The sequence below is a fragment of the Notolabrus celidotus genome, chromosome 5 (assembly GCF_009762535.1).
Source record: "Notolabrus celidotus isolate fNotCel1 chromosome 5, fNotCel1.pri, whole genome shotgun sequence".
Taxonomy (NCBI): Eukaryota; Metazoa; Chordata; class Actinopteri; order Labriformes; family Labridae; genus Notolabrus; species Notolabrus celidotus.
In genome coordinates this window covers 30,228,032-30,249,098 of record NC_048276.1, presented here as the reverse complement: position 1 = coordinate 30,249,098, position 21,067 = coordinate 30,228,032, and the positions used below count along the sequence as shown (strand labels likewise).

The 21,067-nt window shown below is 41.6% G+C and overlaps 1 protein-coding gene across 8 annotated transcripts; it reads right to left on the bottom strand.

The window, feature by feature from the left end:
* Nucleotides 1–12,193: 12,193 nt before the first annotated feature.
* On the bottom strand, nt 12,194–20,481 carry LOC117812400. Of its 8 annotated transcripts, none has more exons than XM_034683129.1 (11): nt 20,112–20,304; nt 19,044–19,119; nt 18,004–18,138; nt 16,538–16,739; nt 14,811–15,869; nt 14,420–14,588; nt 14,115–14,248; nt 13,642–13,741; nt 12,790–12,889; nt 12,584–12,679; nt 12,194–12,269 (listed from the first exon to the last, which is right to left on the bottom strand). In XM_034683129.1, exons 4-7 carry the CDS (start codon nt 16,737–16,739, stop codon nt 14,119–14,121), a joined length of 1,560 nt encoding a protein of 519 aa, XP_034539020.1. In that variant the 5' UTR covers nt 18,004–18,138; nt 19,044–19,119; nt 20,112–20,304; the 3' UTR covers nt 12,194–12,269; nt 12,584–12,679; nt 12,790–12,889; nt 13,642–13,741; nt 14,115–14,118. The 8 variants fall into 8 exon arrangements, 6 of the variants coding, with proteins under 6 accessions (XP_034539020.1, XP_034539019.1, XP_034539022.1 ...); XM_034683128.1 differs by having other exon boundaries at nt 12,219–12,474; XM_034683131.1 differs by lacking the exons at nt 12,194–12,269; nt 20,112–20,304 and adding an exon at nt 20,318–20,481 and having other exon boundaries at nt 12,508–12,679.
* Between the last annotated feature and the right edge of the window lie 586 nt (nt 20,482–21,067).

Sequence of the window (21,067 nt, the reverse complement as noted above, 5' to 3'; positions counted from 1 at the left end):
TAATAATAAACTTGATTTATATAGCACTTTTCAAAACAGGGCTACAAAGTGTTTTACAAATGGAAAATGATAATAAAAAATTCAAATTAAATAAATAATAGAAAGTAAAGAGAAATGTGAGGAGTACTTTAGAAAAATGTAAATATTAAAAAAGTAAGTGTGTTTGTCTGTTATAAGTGCAGCTCCAACAGTAAGTTGTTATTTCTGCAGGAAGCGTGTGCATCATTTTCCATCAGCACCACGCACTCCAGAGATGATCTGTGCACGCTCAAGTCATTGTTCATGTTTCCCCAAGGAGCAAAGCGGTACATCTCAGCTCAGTTAATATGAACCAAATCCAGTTTCCATGTCTGTTTTATATTTCAAAGTTCTAGCACAAAATCATTTAATGAAATTCAAACCATTCTTTAACCCTCATTCAGAAATGTCTATTTAACGTGTAATGCTGGAAATTCATGTCAGGCTTTTAATTTCATATATCTTTGCGATGTATTAACGACGACATAGACTCTAAACCCCAAACTGACAACATGAAAGTTAGTCTTTCAGCAACTTTCTTCCAGAATGATAAAGCTGAATAAGAATATTGAAATATTTAAGCCGACTTTTTGTGCTTTTTTTTAACAATCATGCTTCCCGTTTTAAAATTCTGTATGATACAGCAGTTGAACTGACAGGAGGAAAGTATGTAGGGTATGTATATTATGGTATATTTAATATTTATAGCTTTTATTAGCCTAATACATGCTAGCATATTCATGATGGTCACCTAATGGAAGGGAGTTGGGTCCAGAAGATGAATTCAGCCTGAGTGCAGTTTCTGCTCGTTTCAGGGGAAGATATTTTACCAGCTGGGGAGATAAAAGATCTACCATAAAACAAAAAAGGAGGAATGCCTCTAATGTTGTCTTCAAAACGCTGATGTTAGCTACTTCACACATATATTATTTGCAGTATAGTGGAGATGTCCTGTATGCAGGCAACACAGTGAGACACTAATAGATGATGCTACTTTTACTGCAAACAAAAAACAGAACACTGCAGATGCTAAAGTCCAGACACACGTGTGCAGATTATGCATTATTTTTGTTAATAAAGATAAACACCTCATTGATGGCGTTGGTCATTAATGAAAAATAAACGTGAAAAAAAGAGGCAATACTTAGGTGATGGTTTGGCTTTGTTGTTAAAGCATGCGCCCCATTTACTGAGGCTTCAGTCCGCATTAGAACAGTCGCTGGTTTGACCATTTGCTGGATGTCTTTCACACCGATTTAAAAACACAAGGCCCGCAAGTGCAGAATGAAAAAGTTATTAGATGTTGCTTCAGGACAAAGACTTTAGATGACAAATAAAATGTTAAGAAGATCTCCTTTCTTAGGACAGCATTGGTTTTTGTTCAGCGGGTGAGAACTTTTAATGGATGCACCTCCAAACACGTTAGCCCTAAAACCTTGAGAGGCAATGGAAGTATGGTTTCTGAAGTGAAAGTACTCCTTCTTATGTTTGATTTTAGTAGGTCCATGTGGGTTCAAGCAAGACTTTAAGGTGTAGTCAGCGGAGGTAAGTGCGGGTGTGTGGGTGGGGGAGTTGTCTCTGAAGGATGGTGGATGGGTGTTGGGAGTGATAGAGGAGCCACTCTCACTGCCAGGGAGTCAGAGTGGGGTGAATGTCCTCTCTGATTAGCAGCGCTGTCTGTGAGTGCACTAATGCACCTTGCTATTAGCATGTTTCTCCTGGTTGCCACGGGCAGCGCCGCACCGCCTCCCCATTTGACATGTCAGAATGCATATCAGTCAGAGTACGCCGTGGCCCGTGGGCTTCACATCGCTGGGAGAGAGGGAGGGTGTGGAGAAGAGCAGTAAGTGCGTCAGCGAGTGTGTGTTCTCGTCCTTGGTTGAGTTTTATCCTTTTGGAATGAGGACGTTTTTATGGAGCGCGGCGGTCTCAGCAGGTCTTCTTGGGTAAGTTTAGGGCCTGTAGGATTACAATTATACAACAGTTAGTTCCAACCCAAAGACCTCATGAGCACTAACATAACAATAGCTTACATATAGCTTTGTCTTTCATAGTTTCCACACTAATGTAGCTCAGAGCACCTCTTCCTCTTCTTCTTTCTTCTTCTTCTTCTTCTTCTTCTTCTTCTTCTTCTTCTTCTTCTTCTTCTTCTTCTTCTTCTTGTGTGGTAATCTCCGTCTATTCCTTTTGCACTGTCCTGTCTCAACTTCTGTGCCGTCCCTCTGTGGGAGAGGTGGATTCCCATTAATAAATCTGTCGGAAGTCATTACACATAAGGGACAGATAACATCATTGCAATGAAAAATGAATAGAGGTACCCTTTTCTAAACAGCAGAGGGCGCTACCTGCCATTGGCTTCCCTTATTTGGCATCATTGTTCAGCTGAATCGCGGCGTACAGACCCAGTGGCTGCACGGGAAAATTTGCAGTTACTTGGGCAACCAATCAAAAGATATTTGCAGACCATTTTATCATTTCCTTTTTTAAAAAATGTATTGGATTTTTCATCCCTTATCGATAAACCAGTGGGCATTGCTTTCTTTCTCCATCTACTCCTTGCATAACTTCAGCAAGTGTCTTTACGAAACTGCAACCTCTGAAAAATGAAGCTAATTGCAAATAAACGCAGTTCCTTCAGTGTCTACTAAAGGCTTGCATTAACAGCCGAGGATACCGCTTGAGTACTTGTGTAATGTCGCGTTTACACCAGGCGCGAACGAACACGCAATTTGTGCGAAGGACTCACTGAGATCACGTGTCAAGATGCATATTTTTGTGAGAAGGGAGGGGCTGTCCTCCCTCCTTCCCTCCCTACTTCCAGTGTGTGGTCACAAACATGGCCGAGTTTGACCACCTCGAGAGAGTTACTGCTTTATATCTTTTATGGAAAGCCCAAAACCGTCAGAGATCTAGACGCCGCCATGTCTGGGTTCATCAGATCTTCCAGAGGCGCACGCTAGTTCAAGCGATAGCTGGAATCCAGCGACAGACAAAAGTTTACACAACTTACCAGAAAACCCGATGTCCTCACTCACTTTCCTCCAATCAAGCTCCTTGTTATTCCTGTTTCTGTAAGAAACACGATGTGGTGTTGTACAGCTTTGGAAAGCCAAACACCGCCACTATTTTTTTCTCCTCCATTTAGAAAATGAATGAAATTCAACAGGTCCATACGTCACATCATACGTCACCGGATGATCTGCGCGCTGATTGGCTATCGCAAAGCAAATGATTCGCTTGAGTTCAGATATTTTGAATTTGCGTGAATCATGCAAATAATTTGCGTCATTTGTGCAAATGGCACCATTCGCGTCCCCCAAGTTGCGCGATTTGTGCCGCCAGACAACTACTCGCGTCTGTTCACGTCATTCTATAGACTTTACATGTGATTAATTCACGAGAAGGATTTGAATTCGCGTTTGGTTTGAATTAAGGTGCTCATTTTTGCTGCAGAAATAAACATGTTTACAGCCTGATACAAATGGTTTAGGTCTGTATGGCTCAATTATTTATTCCTTCACACGGCATCGGAGGGGAGATTTTTATTTGTAGTTATTACAGCAAATGTTATGCATTGGGGGATGTGTAAAGCTGACAGTGTGCGTTGTAGCTGTTTCCCAGGAGGCTGAAAGCCTGTCTTAGCTCTACCTCTGTACCTGAGGTTAGATTGATTGAAATATATGATGACTGCCATCATTTGGCCTTATAACCTCGCCTCAGAAAACAATGACTGATGTCACTGACACTACATAAACATTCTGTGTTTACTTATTTAATTTGCAGGGATAACTCAATCAATTATCATGTCAAGTCGCGAGTACCCAAAGACACAAGGCCAGTGATGTTGTGCCAACTCACTTTCTTTAAAAGCATGCTCCTGTTTATTGCTGTTCACATAACAAACGGATAGTCAAAGTTTGTTGAAGCTGCACACCGATACGATATATTTTTCCTATGTTTTCAAGATGAATGGACCTCTGCCAGTCAGTTCTTCACACCATACTTCACTCTGATTGGCCATGGCAGCACAAATGATTTGCTGAAGATTAGATTTTTTCAACCCTTTTGAATGAGCGAATGAAGCAAGAAGACGTTGAATGCACTGTAAAGAACTTACGTCTTCATTCAGACTTTACGTGCAATTCACTCATGAGATTTTATTTGTGTCTGGTGTGAAGCAGCCTAACAGATCAGACCTTTCCAGGGAAACTGGACATTTCTAAAGGTAATTAGTTTTTTAGCTGTTTTAATTCACTTCTGTAACTTCATCCACTCAAGCAGAGGTTTTGTGTCCTTTCAAAATAAAAGCATGTTTTCAAAACTGGTAAGGGAGTTACCTAGTTGTAAGGCAGTAAAAGGCTAAATAAAAAAACTTACAATAAACAGCTTTCCAATGGCAATCTCTCTTCTGAAGCCCTGTGAGAGGTCTTAAGGTTTTAGATATTTTGCTAACAAACAAGGACAGGAACTCAACAAGGTGTTAAATAAAACAAAACTAACTGAACATCAGGACCAATTCACTTAGCCGACTGATGATGAAACACAAACTGTGACAGTCTTCACTGAAGAAAGAGAGAAACATATTTCTTTCTTCACTACTTTGTGAAGCCATACAACATACTGAGCATGTGCAATACTGTGTTCTGTTTTGGTTTGGGTCTTCTTTTAAGAGTAATGAAAATGGGTGCAGGTGAATGCAGAGAGCGGTACTGAGTGAGAGCTTGGCTTCCAGTGTTGGACGTGTTTTTTAATGTTCTTTATTCTTTATTTTCTGACTTCATGATTTGAGCGGGGGGAAGACTTGCAGGAGATGTGGCTGGGAATTGAACCGGCAACCCCTGCGACGAGGACTGTAGCCTCTGTATGTGCGGCGCTTAGACCACTGGGCCACTAGCACCCCCTGACTTCATGATTAAGTACTTTTTGTTCCACTAACGTAAAAATGTATCTTCTGTATATCGGTTGGCCTTGGTGTCATTGGGGCTGATAGCTACCGCGCTAAGTTTTCATGGATCCAGTGGGGTAAAGAGTGACATAAAAAGGAAGTGTTAGAGTACGTCTGAAGAAACAACAGCTCACCCAGATTCCTCTGCCCTCGATTATCACGGGGAGCATCAAGTAGCTTAGGAACTTCAGGCAAATGCTCGTTTCCAGAAAAACTTCAGGAACTGCTGCATCTCGGCCTTCACTGCGATGTGACTCACTGAGCGAGACCAGGACATGGACCTGTGCATCGATGGTTTTGAAGCTCCTTTCCATCTGTTTCAGCTGGCAGAGGTTTCAGAGCAGCCTCAAAACCCAACATCTGAGCACGACCAAATGTATGCTTCTGTGAAACTAGCAAAAAGTCCTACCATCAACACACTATAGGTCCTAGAAATATTTGTAGTGACTGAAGAGATAGACAAAAATCTGCAACAGAGACAGCTTCAAACTAGCCTTCAGACATCTATCATGAGCAGATTGATGGAGGCACAGAGAGAGAGAGAGAGAGAGAGGGAAGGAGAGGAGGCCTGAGGAGGGAGGGAGGCCGAGGAACGATCTGTCTGCCTAAAGAGCTGTGTTACCATATTAACAGGCGTCTACGATGGCCTTGTGGAAAAAAGAAGTTGAGCACAGGGGCATTGATAGAAAGCAAAGAAGGAGTGAGAGAGGCCCGTGTGAAGAAGAGAGCATGAAAGGCCTCAGAGAACGAGTGCAGGGCCGAGGAGGCGTTCAGAGCGATGGGAAAACAGAGGAGAATAAAAATCCCCTTAACTTTTCTCCACAGCAGCTCTGAAACCCTCTGCTCCTTCCCTCCATCCATCCCCTCCATCCTCCTTGTACTCCAACCTCCTATTATTTTCTCCTGTGTTACTTTCTTCTGCAAATCACCCCCAGGCTAGGTGCTCTCCTGGGTGGCTCACCCCCAAGCAGAGCCCTTGTTTCTCGCACGCTTGTAATAATTTGAGCCTGCTGGAAGAACCAAGGCTTTTAGAGGGATCACACACCTCCTCCTCCTCCTCCTCCTCTTCTCTCTCAATCTGCATCCAGGGTGTCTCCCAGCCTGCTGCTGCTCCACGCGCCTCCACACGCTGTCTCTCCCCCCTACCTCGGCATCCCTGGTCCTAACTGCCTCCTCACTCCTCCCTCCTGACCTGTCCTCCCTCCACACAGCTCCCGTGCAGCTGCAGCTACCTGCCGGAGCTCACGAAGAGAGAGAAAACAGAAGAGACAACACAAAGAGAATGAGAGAAATGTTAGCAATGTTCTGGCCCGTGAGGAGGAGTGTGACGAGGAGTGAGTTGAGGAGAAAAAACCTGAAGGAAGGAGAGAATGGAGAGAAGCAGAACAGAGGAGAAAACAACGAGCAGCTATTCTTCTGTGGGTTCATGCATTTTGTACGGCCGCTAGACTCCACCATCTCCACCGTCCAATTTACAGCTGCCATCTTCCATATGCGGTTTCATGCCTCTCTTCGCTTACAGACGGCCTTGTCTCCTGATGTTGTTACTATTTCATCTCTTACAATCAGCCCTGATCTGCTACCACAGAACGAACGGTTAGTGCTCTGCTGGAATAAAACTTCTCTTACTCAAACACTGTACAGCAGGCGCTTCAGATTTAAAATGCTCTCTAAGGTGGAGCTTCTGACACGTTTGCACTTATTTAAGCGAGTCTCATTACATCACTACACTAACATCAAGTTGTAATTCTGTTCCTATCAAAGTTGTATCATGAAATCCAATCCTCCTCTTTGAACCCTTACTTCATTTAAAAGGTTAAGGCTATCCCATTACATTTTCAGACTGATTTGAGGACAATGAAGCGGACTTTTGCCAGAAGTGCATGAATGTTAGTAAAATAGCTGTCATGCATTCCCTCCTTACTTTGCAGTCTCTGAATGACGCCGTCTTCTTTGTCCAGATCCCTGTCCCACAGAGGGAGCTGCTGTGGCTCCCTGTTTGGGTGTGCATAGGGTTGCAAACTTTCTCACTACTAAATGAGGGACAGGTGCACAGTGCCATGGTGGTGTGAGCATGATTTGTGAATTCAGCGTATATTCATATTCTGATTCAACTGGAAATGCAGAAAGTGTGTATATTCCCTGTAATCCTTACTGTATCATTATGTAACCTCATAGGAATAAATCTCAAAGAAACCACAATTTGACTCTTTACATCAAAAAACAGGCAAAAGAAAAATGTAATGCAAAAGAGGAGTATGACTCACCACATGTACTTTTTCCATGGATACTTTTTGCTGCTCTTGACTGACTCAAGCAGTCTTTGGTCCTTTTGAACAGAGAGAAGTCCTTACATGACAAGTCACAGTTTACAGATATTTGAAGTTTTTTTCTGATCAGCTCTGTGCTGCATCTGTTTCTTGAGTCTGACCATTTAATGGCCATCACAGAGAAAATCCTCTCCACACTTTTTTGCAGGACTTGGCGCATTTGCCCATCGAAAAGGGGGCCTGTGATTGGATGACAGGCAGTGTGATTGGCACATGATCTGTCGTTTTATCTGATCTAAGATCTGTAGAGTGCAGTCTGCTGTATTTACAAGAGTTAATAGTCAATATAAGGGGCAATTGAGGTCCCGTGTGAAACAAACCAATTTAGCCCAATATACAGGACAGTTAGCAACCCTAGCTGTGCAGTACCACAAAGGGGGGCTTTAGTTACTGCGGTCCTTCTCTCTAGAACAAACTGCCCGCTGACCTCAGGTCCATCTAAACCGTCTCTGGAGCGCCGCCTGCAAGCCAGTTCAGGCAGAGGGGGGTTAGTCCTATCTCATTAATCCTAAATGTTTGCATTTAAATAATCTACGAATAGTAATGAGGTTCGGAGCCCATACGCCAAACACAATACTGTATGCTGCAATAAACTTTATCTTAAGTAAATGTGAGTTGTCTGACTGAACTAAACTCAAAACCTATTTATTTTCCAGAGTGTATGTTACTCTGTGTAAATGTGAATATGATGATTGGTGTGACTGGCTGCATGTGCAGCATCACTTGCTTTTTGTTTGATTGCTGTTTGCTGTGTCTGATGTATGTTGGGTGTATCTACAATTTGTCTATGTTAATCCTCAATGTTAAGCGCATTCAGCTGACCTGTAAATGTGATTTATAGATTAAATTGCTATTGCTATTAAAATGAAATTGTATTGATGGTAAAAGTCATTAGTAGTTAAGCAATACATTCCACACTAAACTCTACACTACAAAGAAAGCTCTGAAAAAATTAGCTCATATATTTTACCGTGTTCACTGTTGCCAACTGAAACTACAGTGGACAGATTTATGAACTTTGAAAGAACTATTTAGGTCAAATTTGACTTTGTAGCCCCTGTGATTTAATGCAAAGGTGACTGACTTTACTTATTTCAAAATCGATCCTTGAAGCCAATATTTATTCAGTCAAAATAAACCTGGTACATAAAATCCTTTGCACTCATATTTTAGGATGTCATTTTCTTTATCCTTTGTGTACCTTCACAGCTAGTTTGTATAGTTTTTAAGGCTAGAAATCCATGCTGACTTATACTGTAGTTCTTTTATTGCTGTGATTCCCAAAGTTTTCAGCCCGCAACCCCCAAAAATAAAGCGCCAAAGATTTGTGACCCTCACTGTCCCTGGAAGTGATTTAATGTTGCTTCATATTTCATTTAGCTGTTCTGCAATAAATTAGCCTATCTGCTGTTATGAATGAACCTGCAGGAGTCATCAGGCAACAAAGAAAGTCAGAAAACAAAAAATATATATATTATTTGCGACAATTTTTATCGATATTTTTACAATAACGGGTAGCATATGCGATTTTAGATTACCTAAAGAAAAAAACATTCTTCAAAACATCTTTCGACTCCCCAGGGGGTCTCGTCCCACACTTTGGGAACCCGTGTCTTAAGGGATGCATAAAACAACAAATTTTGCAGCTGCATCCCAGAGGTCCAGAGATCCTTAGCGACAATAGTGGGTCCATTCTTTGCACACAATGTGATACATTTGGAGTGATAGATCAGATTGAAGCCTGCAAAAGTTTCCCTTAACAAGCATGGCAAGTGATGAGGTTGATAAACATAGGCATCTTTTCAATGAAAGATCATTTTGTTGTCCTTTTCAGACAAAAAAAAACGGGGAAATATTGCTTGGGTATCTCTAGAATCAGCACCATGGACAGCAGCAATCACACTGTCTGCAACCTGCAAATTTTAAAATTTCATCATCTTGATCAAACAGGACACCTTACAAGGTTGCTTGTTTGTAAATCATGCAATTTTATGCAAAGTTTCCTTGAACGACCCATAAGTGACTTATTCACAAAACTGCTTCAACGCATACGGCCGGTGCTGCAGCTGGGAAAAAAAAAGAAACTTCCTATGTCTCTGTTTTCTCCTTGGAGAAGGAAAGATTGATCTGAAGATGAAGAATCACAAGATGACACATCTGATGTTGGACCTGAGTGTGGACGTCTCCTCTGTGCAAACACACAACAGCAGCTGTAATGGACAGATCACCCAACATCACTCCAACACAGCACACTGAGGACTGTGAGTGTGTATCCTTCAGTGAGTGTCAAACAGCCTTGATTTAAACTCAGGGGTTGTGATGCACACACAGGAAAACAACCCCAAAACAGACACACACCTGCCTTCACACACAGGTGGCAGGGCAGGTACAGTGAGCTCCTCTGTCCTGCCATCCACCGCTGGCAGATCTTTTATTTAGCCGCTGCAGCGGGCAGCTCCTGCTCATGAATTATGCAGCTGCAAGGCCCTGTAACAAGCTCCAGGCCGACTCTACACCTTGTGTGTGGCTTAAAATATAGATAAAAGCTGAACAGCCAGCTACAAACATAGCCTTTTTTTCAAAACAGAAGCAGGCCGGTGAGGAGAGAGTCCACAGCAATTAGGCCAGGCTGTTGTGCTGCAGAGTCAAGCCGGTGAAGATCCGCTGAGAGAAGTCCAGCTGTTGGCTGTGTGGAGGCAGGAGGAGAGAAAAGAGAGCAGAATGGCAGAGAAAGAGAAAAGAGCACAACACTGAACTGAGCTGAACTTATTAAAGCACAACAGAGCCGAGCGGCACGGAGCGATTCACACCAAAGCCAGAACAACAACAGCAGCCGGATTAGTCTCATCTTTGTTATTAGCTGGAGATGAATGGCCGCGTGCGTCTGCTGACATCTTTGTGTTGTTTTTTCTCTTTGAGCATCGTGCATGAAGCAAGCTCTTTGTGTTGATGAGATGAGCTTGAAGTCGGCTCCCCCTGCTGATTTCATAACAAAGCTTACGCAACTTCCAAGAAAAGAACAGTGTGTGCTGTAGTTTTTTTTTTTTTTTTTTTTTGCTTGGCTGATTCATAAAAGGCACACGCACACACGCACACGCACACACACACACACACACACACACACACACACACACACACACACACACATCCTAACCTGGGTTTCTTTCTTTACCATTCAGTTGTAATTAACTAATGAAGCACCATCGTTGTCCGGTGGGATTTACTAGAAAGCAAAGAGTTCATGCAGTCGTCATTAACTAGCAATAATAAATGAATCCTGTAAAACACACTGAGATTAAAACCGATGTGATTATGATCTAAAACATAAAGTCTAAACAATAATTAACTTTAGTTATAGAGCACTTTTCAATATATCCACATCACAGTGCGTCACAGAGACAGCAAAATAAAACATGCAGCTAATAAAACATGAGTACAGGATTACACAGGATTAAGACCTGACAAATATATTAAAGATATAAATTCATTTGAATACATTTTTCAAATAAAATGTTACAAAAATAAGATTTTAATGCAGACAAAATCAGGAAAGGCTTACAGGTAGAAGTTTGTAAAACAGATTACTGACTCAGCTGACCTGATCTCCATCTGCACATTGTTCCAGATTAAAGTTAAGGTCTGTTTACTTTCAAATTAACAGCAGTGAGGGGTGCTGGTGGCCTAGCGGTCTAAGCGCCCCACATATAGAGGCTATAGTCCTCGTCGCAGGGGTTGCCGGTTCGATTCCCGGCTGGTCGACCATTTCCTGCATGTCTTCCCCCCTCTCTGCTCCCCACATTTCCTGTCTCTCTTCACTATCCTATCAAATAAAGGCAAAAAGCCCCAAAAATATATATATAAAAAAATTAACAGCAGTGCTTCACTTATTCCAGACTAATTTACAAAAAAGCAACTTGTATTTTGCGGCCCTTTGCTGATGTCAGTTTTTCACATGCAGCGCTCTATAGTCGACTAAGACTAATATAAAACATCAGGCTAGACTTTCAAAATAAAGCACACAAGCAGATAATAATAAAAGGAAACCTCAGTGTTGAACCTAATTTACATTTACCAAGATGTCAGGAAGGGTTGTCGCAATATATAACTGTATGTAACGGTCTCAAATTAAGATTGAGCAAAAAAAAAATCTTCCAGCAATACCGTGTGACTTATTTGTTCATAGGGGGCGTTAGTGGTTCTTTATGCTGGTTGCCACTCGCCATAAAACGGGGAGATGCTGTTTATGCCAGCGTGTGATTGCTTCATACACTGTAAAAAAAAATCCGTTGTTTTTACGGAAAAATACTGGCAGCTGTGGTTGCCAGAATAATACTGTTAAAAATACAGTCAAATGTAAACAGCATTACGGTACAACTTGTACATTTTACTGGGATTCCATGTACAATTAATGATAACTAAATGTAAATTTTACAGGTATGCAATGTACAATAATCAATACATAACTGTTAATTTTACGGATATTCAATGTATAATAAACAATGATTTCATGAACATTTCACCAGGATTCAATGTAAAATAAGCAGTTTTAGGACGTAAAATTTACAAGTTGTTCCGCAATGTTTAATACGGTATGTACTGTATTTTTAACAGGATTATTCTGGCAACCACAGCTGCCAGTTTTTATCCGTAAAAACAACGGGACATGTAAAATAAGCAGTTTTAGAATGTAAAATTTACAAGTTGTTCTGTAATGTTTACATATAGTATGTACTGTATTTTTAACAGGATTATTCTGGCAACCACAGCTGCCAGTTTTTATCCGTAAAACCAACGGGACATGTACACATGTATTACAGTTTTCTTCTTATCAGCAGCGCTTTAAATTACTTCTAAATGTTAAGTTAAAGATAGGCTGTAACAAACCACTCGTTAGTCAATGAATGATTCAGAAGAATACAAATTTATTTTTGTAAAAACAATGGAGATATGAGCACTGTGGTCACTCAAAGGAACAACTATGGGAATAGAGAAGAGAAAGAAACACATAATTGAACTCCATTAGTTTCATTTGTTAAGTCAGTCAATAATGAAAGACAACAGTAGCACTAGCACTAGCACACACACCTTTTTAAATTGCTCGCCAATCATGGGCAGGAACATCTAGAAGTTAGAAGTCTTGCCTTACTATCAGCCCCGTATTTTGGTCACTCAAAGGAACAACTATGGGAATAGAGGAGAGAAAGAAACACATAATTGAACTCCATTAGTTTCATTTGTTAAGTCAGTCAATAATGAAAGACAACAGTAGCACTAGCACTAGCACACACACCTTTTTAAATTGCTCGCCAATCATGGGCGGGAACATCTAGAAGTTAGAAGTCTTGCCTTACTATCAGCCCCGTATTTTGGTCACTCAAAGGAACAACTATGGGAATAGAGGAGAGAAAGACACACATACACGAACTCCCATTAGTTTCATTTGTTAAGTCAGTCAACAATCAAAGACAACAGAAGCACTACCACTAGCACACGCACCTTTTTAAGTGGCTCGCCAATCATGGGCGGGAACATCTCGAAGAACACTCTGAAGAGCATTTAGGGAAACATGGACTGCTGTGGTCACTCAAAGGAACACCTGGGGAATAGAGAAGAGAAAGAAACGCATACATGAACTCCGATTAGTTTCATTTGTTAAAGGGAAACTTCGGTTTATTTCAACCTGTCTCCTATAGTCATGAATTCGCTTCGCGTGACTAGTGAGGTGTAAATATTAGTTGTCATGTTAGCCGTTGTCTATATACAGCCGGGACGCTGCTACCAGCTTCAGACCGGTTGAAAAGAAAGTGAACGGACATACTTTCATGGGCAAAGTTAGTCCACTAAACAAACTTTTTTCCACTAAAACCACGTCACATCGTTAGTATAAATGTCAGAGATTATATAGAAACTACATGGAAAAGTGTGTGTTAGCTTACCCGTTTTAAGACGTCTTTGTTTACATGTTTGAGCTAATTACCTCTACTCGTGTGGATGAAAGTTGGATGAAAGCTGCATTGGGTAACAGGTAAGCTAACATCGCACATTTACATGCCATTTCTATATGTTCTGACATTTTCTAACTATGTGTGCCGGTTTTAGTGTAAAACAAGCTTGTTTAGTGGACAAACTTTGCCTGTGTCCGTTCACTTTCATTTCAACCGGTCTGAAGCTAGTAGCAGCGTCCCGGCTGTATCTAGATGATGGCTAACATGACAACTATTATTTACACGTCACTAGTCACACGAAGCAAATTCATGAAGATAGGAGACAGGTTGAAATAAACCGAAATTTCCCTTTAAGTCAGTCAATAATCAAAGTAAACAGTAGCACTAGCACTAGCACACGCACCTTTTTAAGTGGCTCTCCAATCATGGGCGGGAACATGTAGAAGAACACCCTGAAGAACATTTAGGGAAACATGAACCGCTGTGGTCACTCAGAGGAACACCTGGGGAATAGAGAACACACACACAAGTCTCCATTAATCAGTAGCAGTGGGAAAAATAACTTCTGTATGGTTGCTGCAGTCCCATGGACTGTCCCAGTGCCAGTCAGGCACTGTCCTGGGACACTAGGCAATGTGCCGAGACAGCCAGGCACTGTCTGTCCTGCACAGTCAGGCACTGTGCCTAGCACCCCTGGACAATACCTGGCTGTCTCAGGATGGCGGCAGTGCCTGTTTCGTGACAATGCGTAGCATCATGGAACAGTGCCTTGCACAGGACAATAGCAACAGTACAGTTACCGTTCCCACTGTCTCATTAATTTCATTTGTAAAGTCAGTCAATAATCAAAGACAATAGTTGCACTAGCACTAGTACCTTTTTAATCGGAACGCCATTCGTGGTCGGAGAGGTCCTGAATCAACGTAATGACTCTTGGATTGACATGCAAGCGCTTTGCATTTGTTCGCTCCACTTTCGTCCCCTTCTCTGGATTAATGGAGAAGAAACAGCTAGGAATACAGAGGGAACACATATCACTTATACATGATACAACCGTCTCCATTAGTCAACAAAGGAAACCTGCATCAAAACACCCTTTGCCCCCAAGGTATTTGCATTAGTGTACTATGACCACTGTATTTTGTATGATGAATACCGCCACCTTGTAGAAAACTACTTACCTCTGTAGGAACTCCAGGGTGGATGCAAGTGCAGTTGGGTAATGGATGTTGAAGCAGTAATAAGACCCAAACAGCATGCACAAGGACGAGATGAAGGAAGAGATGTTCTCATTCACGATGACGTGATCCACACTCAGCATCATCCTTCTGGAGGAATAGCAGGATTGTCCTTAAAAAAAAGGGGGAAAAAAAGGAAAATTAAAAATAATCCAGAAATCAAGTTTACATTTTCACATGTCAGTCACTAACTCGTGTGTCAAGCGTGAAAACAAGTATGTATGAAAAAACCCACACCAACAGAAAAAAGAGGTGTGAATCCATTATTCCCAGACAGCATCTACTGTATGTGTAAGCCTTTCCTCTTCAACTCAGGTGAGTGAGGTTAACTTACCACATACAACAATTGTGGGAGTCAAGGGAACTCGGTCCATGACCACTTCGCCAGCCAGGCAAGTGTCCTCCACGTAATGGAACATCACATCATCTCTCTCGTCAAAATAAGCCAGAAGAAGCAGCACCATCTCTGTGACCTGTGTGTTGCCTGGGTGTTCTCCCATCATCATCTGTAGCTTTGTTGCAGCTTGATAGAATCTTTTGGATTTGTTGACAGCAACTGTCTTCATGAAGTTCAAGAGCCTTTCCCCCTTCTGTTCCACATTTTTCAAGAAGGTTTCCTTCAGGGCAACTCCAGTGAGCTCGTTAAAGTGAACATTCATGCCATTTTCATGAAACCAATATGGCCAGTTTTCCAGGAGGTACTTCATGTCTTTCCCTTGGTTCACGTCTTGTCGCTGGCTGTAGAATGTGGACTTCATCAGCATTTTCAAAGGACCTGGGCTTTGTTCATTCTGGCTGAACAGATTTTTTAGCTCCTCTTTCTTCTGCTGCTGGCTTTCGGGCGTTTCCCCAAGGGGCAGAAACTTGACATGCCAACGGATGCACCCATAGGTGTCTTGAATCGCTGCCCGTTTTTCAGGGGGGACTTCGTCGGTGTCAGAGTAGTGTGATTTTCTTTTTTGAATTTTTGGTGTTGTAGGTCTTTTCACATTTTCGATCCGATTTTGAATTTGTTTCACGAGGGAGCTGTACCCTGTGCCAATTATGTCGCCCTCAATGACATCTTGGAGTGACTTGGGGTATTTTGACACTAATTGCCTAGCCACATCAGTAGCATTCTTCTTACTTAATGAGGTGGCTGCTTTCATCATTTCGCGGACCACAATTCTGACCATCTCTTTCCTCATACTTGGTTTTGGACGCCTTCCTCTCTCCAAATCCTGTGTCAAAGCCTCTGGGAACTGTCCCCATGGTATCATGAATGAGTCTGGAAGACTGCCTCTTGGGCTCTGACTGCTGGATGATGACGTTGAAATTGGCGACAGAGACACCATGGAAGGGGAAGGTCCTGGTGAGGCAGTAAGGCTTGAAGAACCACTTTCTTGGAAGGGACCTTTAAAAGCACACATACACAAAACAGACATAACATGGATGTTTTTACATTTTAATTTAACTAAATAGCAATGTTGATAACTGATCACATCTTAAACGGGGACAGGTCTCCATTTAGAAACCCCACTGTTCCGACAATAGACTTTCGTACTTCGGAATGGCAGGGTTTCCTTTTTCATGCATACACTAGTGTTGATATTTTTCTTCTGCATGTACACCTCTTCTATGATATTTTTACCAGTTTGTTCAGTCTGGAAAATAATATCTGCGCCGTGTGGAGAGAGAGAGAGAGAGAGAGAGAGAGAGAGAGATTCGGAATGGGGGGTTGTCTAAATGTAGACTTGTCCCCGGCTCTCTCTGGCTACACACACGGCGCAGAAATTACTTTCCAGACTGAACAAACTGGTAAAAATATCATAGAAGAGGTGTACATGCAGAAGAAAAATACCAACACTAGTGTGTGTGTGTGTGTGTGTGTGTGTGTGTGTGTGTGTGTGTGTGTGTGTGTGTGTGTGTGTGTGTGTGTGTGTGTGTGTGTGTGTGTGTGTGTGTGTGTGTGTGTGTGAAAAAGGAAACCCCGCCATTCTGAATAATGGAAGTCTATTGTTGGAACAGTTGGGTTTCTAAATGGAGGGGTGTGACCATCTTAAACAACCATGTTAGACTTACATTTTAGACCCCACGCAGCAACCAGCTTCCGGGCTTGTATGGGCCTCAAGGCTGACAACAAATCTTCTTCCTTAACAAACTGAAAGTCATCATGGGTCTCTACACCTAGAGATTGAAGAGTTTCTTGCAGGATATCCTTTGCTACGTCTGGAAGGTCAGGCAAGGCCTCCGTGATGGCAGAGCGTAGAAATGATTCAGACATCTGTATTTAAATCATAAGGAAATATTTACAATATGTAGCTGATTAACTACATTTACTTCAGAACATTGCATTCATATTGGGCACAACTCTAACTTCAATATGAATTAGGCCCAAACTAGTCTGTGAAAATCTTGAAATACTTCAGACTCATCATTCTAGCCACCATTTCTGACCAAATCACTTTGACAAAATGCTGTGTTTCAGTGGGATGACTCTGTGTCCATCAATGATGTATGAGGTCAATGGGTAAAAATCTAACAAGTCGTTAATGTTAACACACTTCATTTCTGTACTTTGTTGTGTAATGGCGTACAGGTGATATTTGGGAAGACAGTCTGATTTGTGTAAATCCATAAGAAAATACACAGCATTATCCTTAGTTAAAATGATGACAATCTCGCCAAATTCCATAGACTCATTCAAGACCAAAAAATCCCCCTTCTTGTATGCTGTACCTCTGTACTGAATTTCTGTCGAGACAACTGTATCTTTTTCTGAAAATCCGTATTCACTAACAGCATGATTGACTGTGTCGCTGTAAAGGTTGGGAATGAAAGCACAACCATTTTTAATTAGCAGAAGCTCACTACATCCTGGTCCTGCTGAGACATATGCTTGAAACATCTGATGCCTTTCAGAAAGAGTTAGGCAAATGTTCTTAAAGTTTTTCAAATGCCTGGCACATCGCTTGAAATAGCTGTGTTTGCTTTCAAAACGCATCGTCCATAGACGAATGAGGGGTCCAAATTTCAGGATTAGTGAGGGATAATGTCTCATGTAATGGTGTTTTGGTTTGAGAGTACTATGAGGAAACAAACACGCCCTTGAATCCAGATACTCCTGGATTATGATTTCAAGGTACGCTATCTGTGGCAGTGAAATCTTTTGTGCACAAACTAGGTCAACAATATCTTTGAGGAGGAGAGTCAACTGCCACACGTCATCATCAGCATTTTGCACCTTGTCGCCAATTAGAACAGGTAGCAACCTCAAAAAATTCCAATTCTGAACCGCATTACCAGAGAGTTTGAGTGTACCAGATGGGACAGTGCATGGCTTGGAGAGAGCATCTGAACCTTTGAACTGGAATTGTTTGATTCGCCTGTTCAAAAGGGTATATGTGAACCATTTCTTTGTCTTGATGAAATAATTCAAGTACAGACCAAGGTCATAGGACAACACGCCCTCAAAAATGTCATGGCCTAAGCATGGTGGGAGACCAGGTTGGCATACATGAAAGTTTGGGACATCATTGAAAACTGACCTCAGTTTTATTCCTTTGACTTCTCTGCTCTCCTCAGACAGAGAGGCGACAGCAGCGTCATAGGTATCAGCAGTTCGTTGCTGGCCGCAAAGATTGGGTTCCTTCTTAAATTCGTCTCTGGTTACCTCACAGTACCTGCAAAAATAACGAGACGTGAAGTTTTCGTTAAAGCCTCCAATACCATGTGACCCTAAATTATCCCCCGCTATACAGTACAAAGCCCCACGGACTGTTTCCCCTCCTACAGTAATTCCATTTTCTGCCAAATCTTTCAAATCAGATATCATGTTAGCAAATACTTTAGCACATCCAAACTTTTTTAGATCGTTCTCTCTACACAACAAGACTAGGGACATGTGATCTGTGTTGGATCGCAAATGAACTGGCAAATTTGCAACAGAAAGATAAACAGCGAGAACTTTGTGTGTCTTTTTTGCTGAGCCGAGAGGATTGACTACTTCAAATGCGTCTTGGTACAAAATAAGCTGCAGGGCTCCTGGGTTTGCAATGAAGAATGGATTGGACTTGTAGGCCTGTCCGTCACAAGTGTCACTAAGAACGCATGCATCTGTGTCAGTAGTCTGTTGCAACACAGAATTTTTCCAAAATTGTGATTCTAGTAAGTTAGTCAGTGTTTGCTTCACAGGTATGTAATAAGCATTTCTTTGTCTCATATTATCATCATATCCTAATCTTACTACTTTGGGCTCTACATATTTAAACATGCGTTTGAATGTCTGAGCTCTTGTGTAGGCTGTTCTCAACGGGCCTTTATGAGATGAAGAGAACAGATCAGAATCCTTAATACAATCAGAGACTTTCCCCATTACATCATCAGTTAGATTTAACTCATCTTTCATGAGGGAGTGTAATTTGCTTAAAGCGTAATCAAGTCCTAAATCATGTAGATTTTGCATCTCTTCAACGATTACCTGTATCGTTGAATCTGGAAGCAGGAGCTGTCCTTGCAGTTTTAGATAGAACAGGCAAACACTCCTAAGAAAGGTTTCATCGGAAATCTGTGTTGGTTCAGTACTTACTGGTACTTCAGCTGCACCATCCACCGTCTGCGAAACCTCTTCACAAGCCGTGGCAGAGGACTGCGGTGTGATTTCTCTGTAAAGATCATTTATGTTATTCACTGAACAGTGTGGATGTTTCCTGGACAAGTGCGCTGTAAATGATGACTTCACAGCAAATGTGCTTTGACAACCTGCCACTGGACACTTAACAGATCTTCCCTCCACTAAATGTTTTTTTAAGTGTACAAGAAGTTCCTGCACGGTCTGGAATCGGTGTGAGCAAAGTGGCATGGCGCACACAAAAGTTGATATAATGGCTGTGTTAGCAGTAACAGACGGTGCTGGGACATTGTGCTTCCGATAGAAGTGACACTTAAATGATGCATACGTGCAAAATGTCTGCCTGCAATTTGCACTCTCACACCTGAACACACAGCGTGGTTCGTTTCTATGAATCCTACAATGCAACACATAACCCTTCAACGTTTGCAAGGTTCTCCCGCAAAAACGACAACGAATCATGGCAAGGGGAGCTCGAAACAGGTAGCTATTCGTTGCATGGGGAGCTTGAAACAGGCCAAATAGCAATTAGCTGCTAGCAGCCAACAGCAAATCAACCAGCAGTGATGGTTGTCTGCTTATCAATGAGTGTAAAATAAAATTAAGACACGCTGTGTCGTTTCACAACATTGGCTTTTCACTTAATATGACGATTGAGTATGATTCAATGATATTCACTTTGCACCGCTCCGCAAAAATAACAATAGAAAAAAGGCGCGGAGAGCTTAGCTGCTAAAGCTCTCCGTTATTAGCTGCCTGCAAATGCAGCTACAGTTAGCAGTTATCGCCTACAGAAGAAATTAGTATATGAAACACACAGTTTCTTGAAAATAAACTGCCTTTAACTTCACCTGACAGTTGAGTATGCTTCAGGGGTATTAACTGGTACACTTGGTTAGCTAGCTTGGCTAACCTAACTGTCTGGTAACATGAAGTTGACATAGGGTTTACCACTCTTCAACAAAATAACAGCTACCTTAAACTCTGACTTAACAGAACGAGAGGCTGATAGTTTGACTAAATTACCTTCTAACTTTGACGACAGGAACGTTTCACTGGCTGCGCTGCCGAACTACTCCAAGGGACCAGTGTGTGAGACCATAAGGCACTGCGATGCGTGTGACCTCACATCGCCACGCACGCGCACGACTCACTGATCTCCAGAAAACCATGGGCTACACTAGTCTTTGTGAAATAAATTATCATGCACAAAAATAGCATTGTTTACTTACCTTGAGATTATCGTTGTCTATTTGCACCCCTGATACAGATAGCCTTGGCCACACCTCCTTAGATGTATAACGTGAAAACATGACGGACATTCTTCCAAGCCAGCAGAAAAGAGCACATTTACAAAGGTTTCATCTCTGTTTGTTCTAAATACATTTAAGCTGTATTATACTTACATAATCTATCTTTAGTGATTGCATGTACAAGCCTACCTTTGCTTGTTGTTCAATTCGCACGCAGCGAGCCTGTAGCGCAATAGGAAGAGTATCCGGCTGGGAGGCAGGGGATGAGTGTTCGAACCCAGCACGTGCAGGTTATTTCTGTTGTTAAATTTATCATTTTTAATTCTTTGCGCTATATATATGTGTGTGTGTGTGTGTGTGTGTGTCTGTGTGTGTGTGTGTGTGTGTGTGTGTAATCATGAAATGTTCATTCTTAATTTCTACAACCCCCATTTGCCTTTTTTTTTTAGTGGCTAATAGGCAGTCTTCCTTGTAGCATTTTGGAAACCATGCATGTTTTAAGTCTACAGGATTTAATTGTAATTTTAACACAATTTTACTGTTATTTCATATACATTGCATTGTTTTTTGCAATGCAGTATTTATGTGTCAATATAACATCAATAAGTAATTTTAACAACAAATTTATGTTTTAAAAACAGCATTTTCATGTTAAATTTACAGTTATATTTAGTTTAAAAAATTACTAAATTACACTGTAAAGAAAACAATGTTTTGCTGTAATTCCCT

What these genes read in the sequence shown, in the direction of transcription:
- LOC117812400 (XM_034683131.1), bottom strand. Translation starts at nt 16,739, where the DNA reads ATGTCTGAATCATTTCTACGCTCTGCCATCACGGAGGCCTTGCCTGAC. An exon ending in TCCCACAATTGTTGTATGTG is followed by an intron (nt 14,589 to 14,810) that starts GTAAGTTAACCT and finishes CTTTTTTTTAAG; the next exon opens with GACAATCCTGCTATTCCTCC. An exon ending in ACCCTGGAGTTCCTACAGAG is followed by an intron (nt 14,249 to 14,419) that starts GTAAGTAGTTTT and finishes CTGTATTCCTAG; the next exon opens with CTGTTTCTTCTCCATTAATC.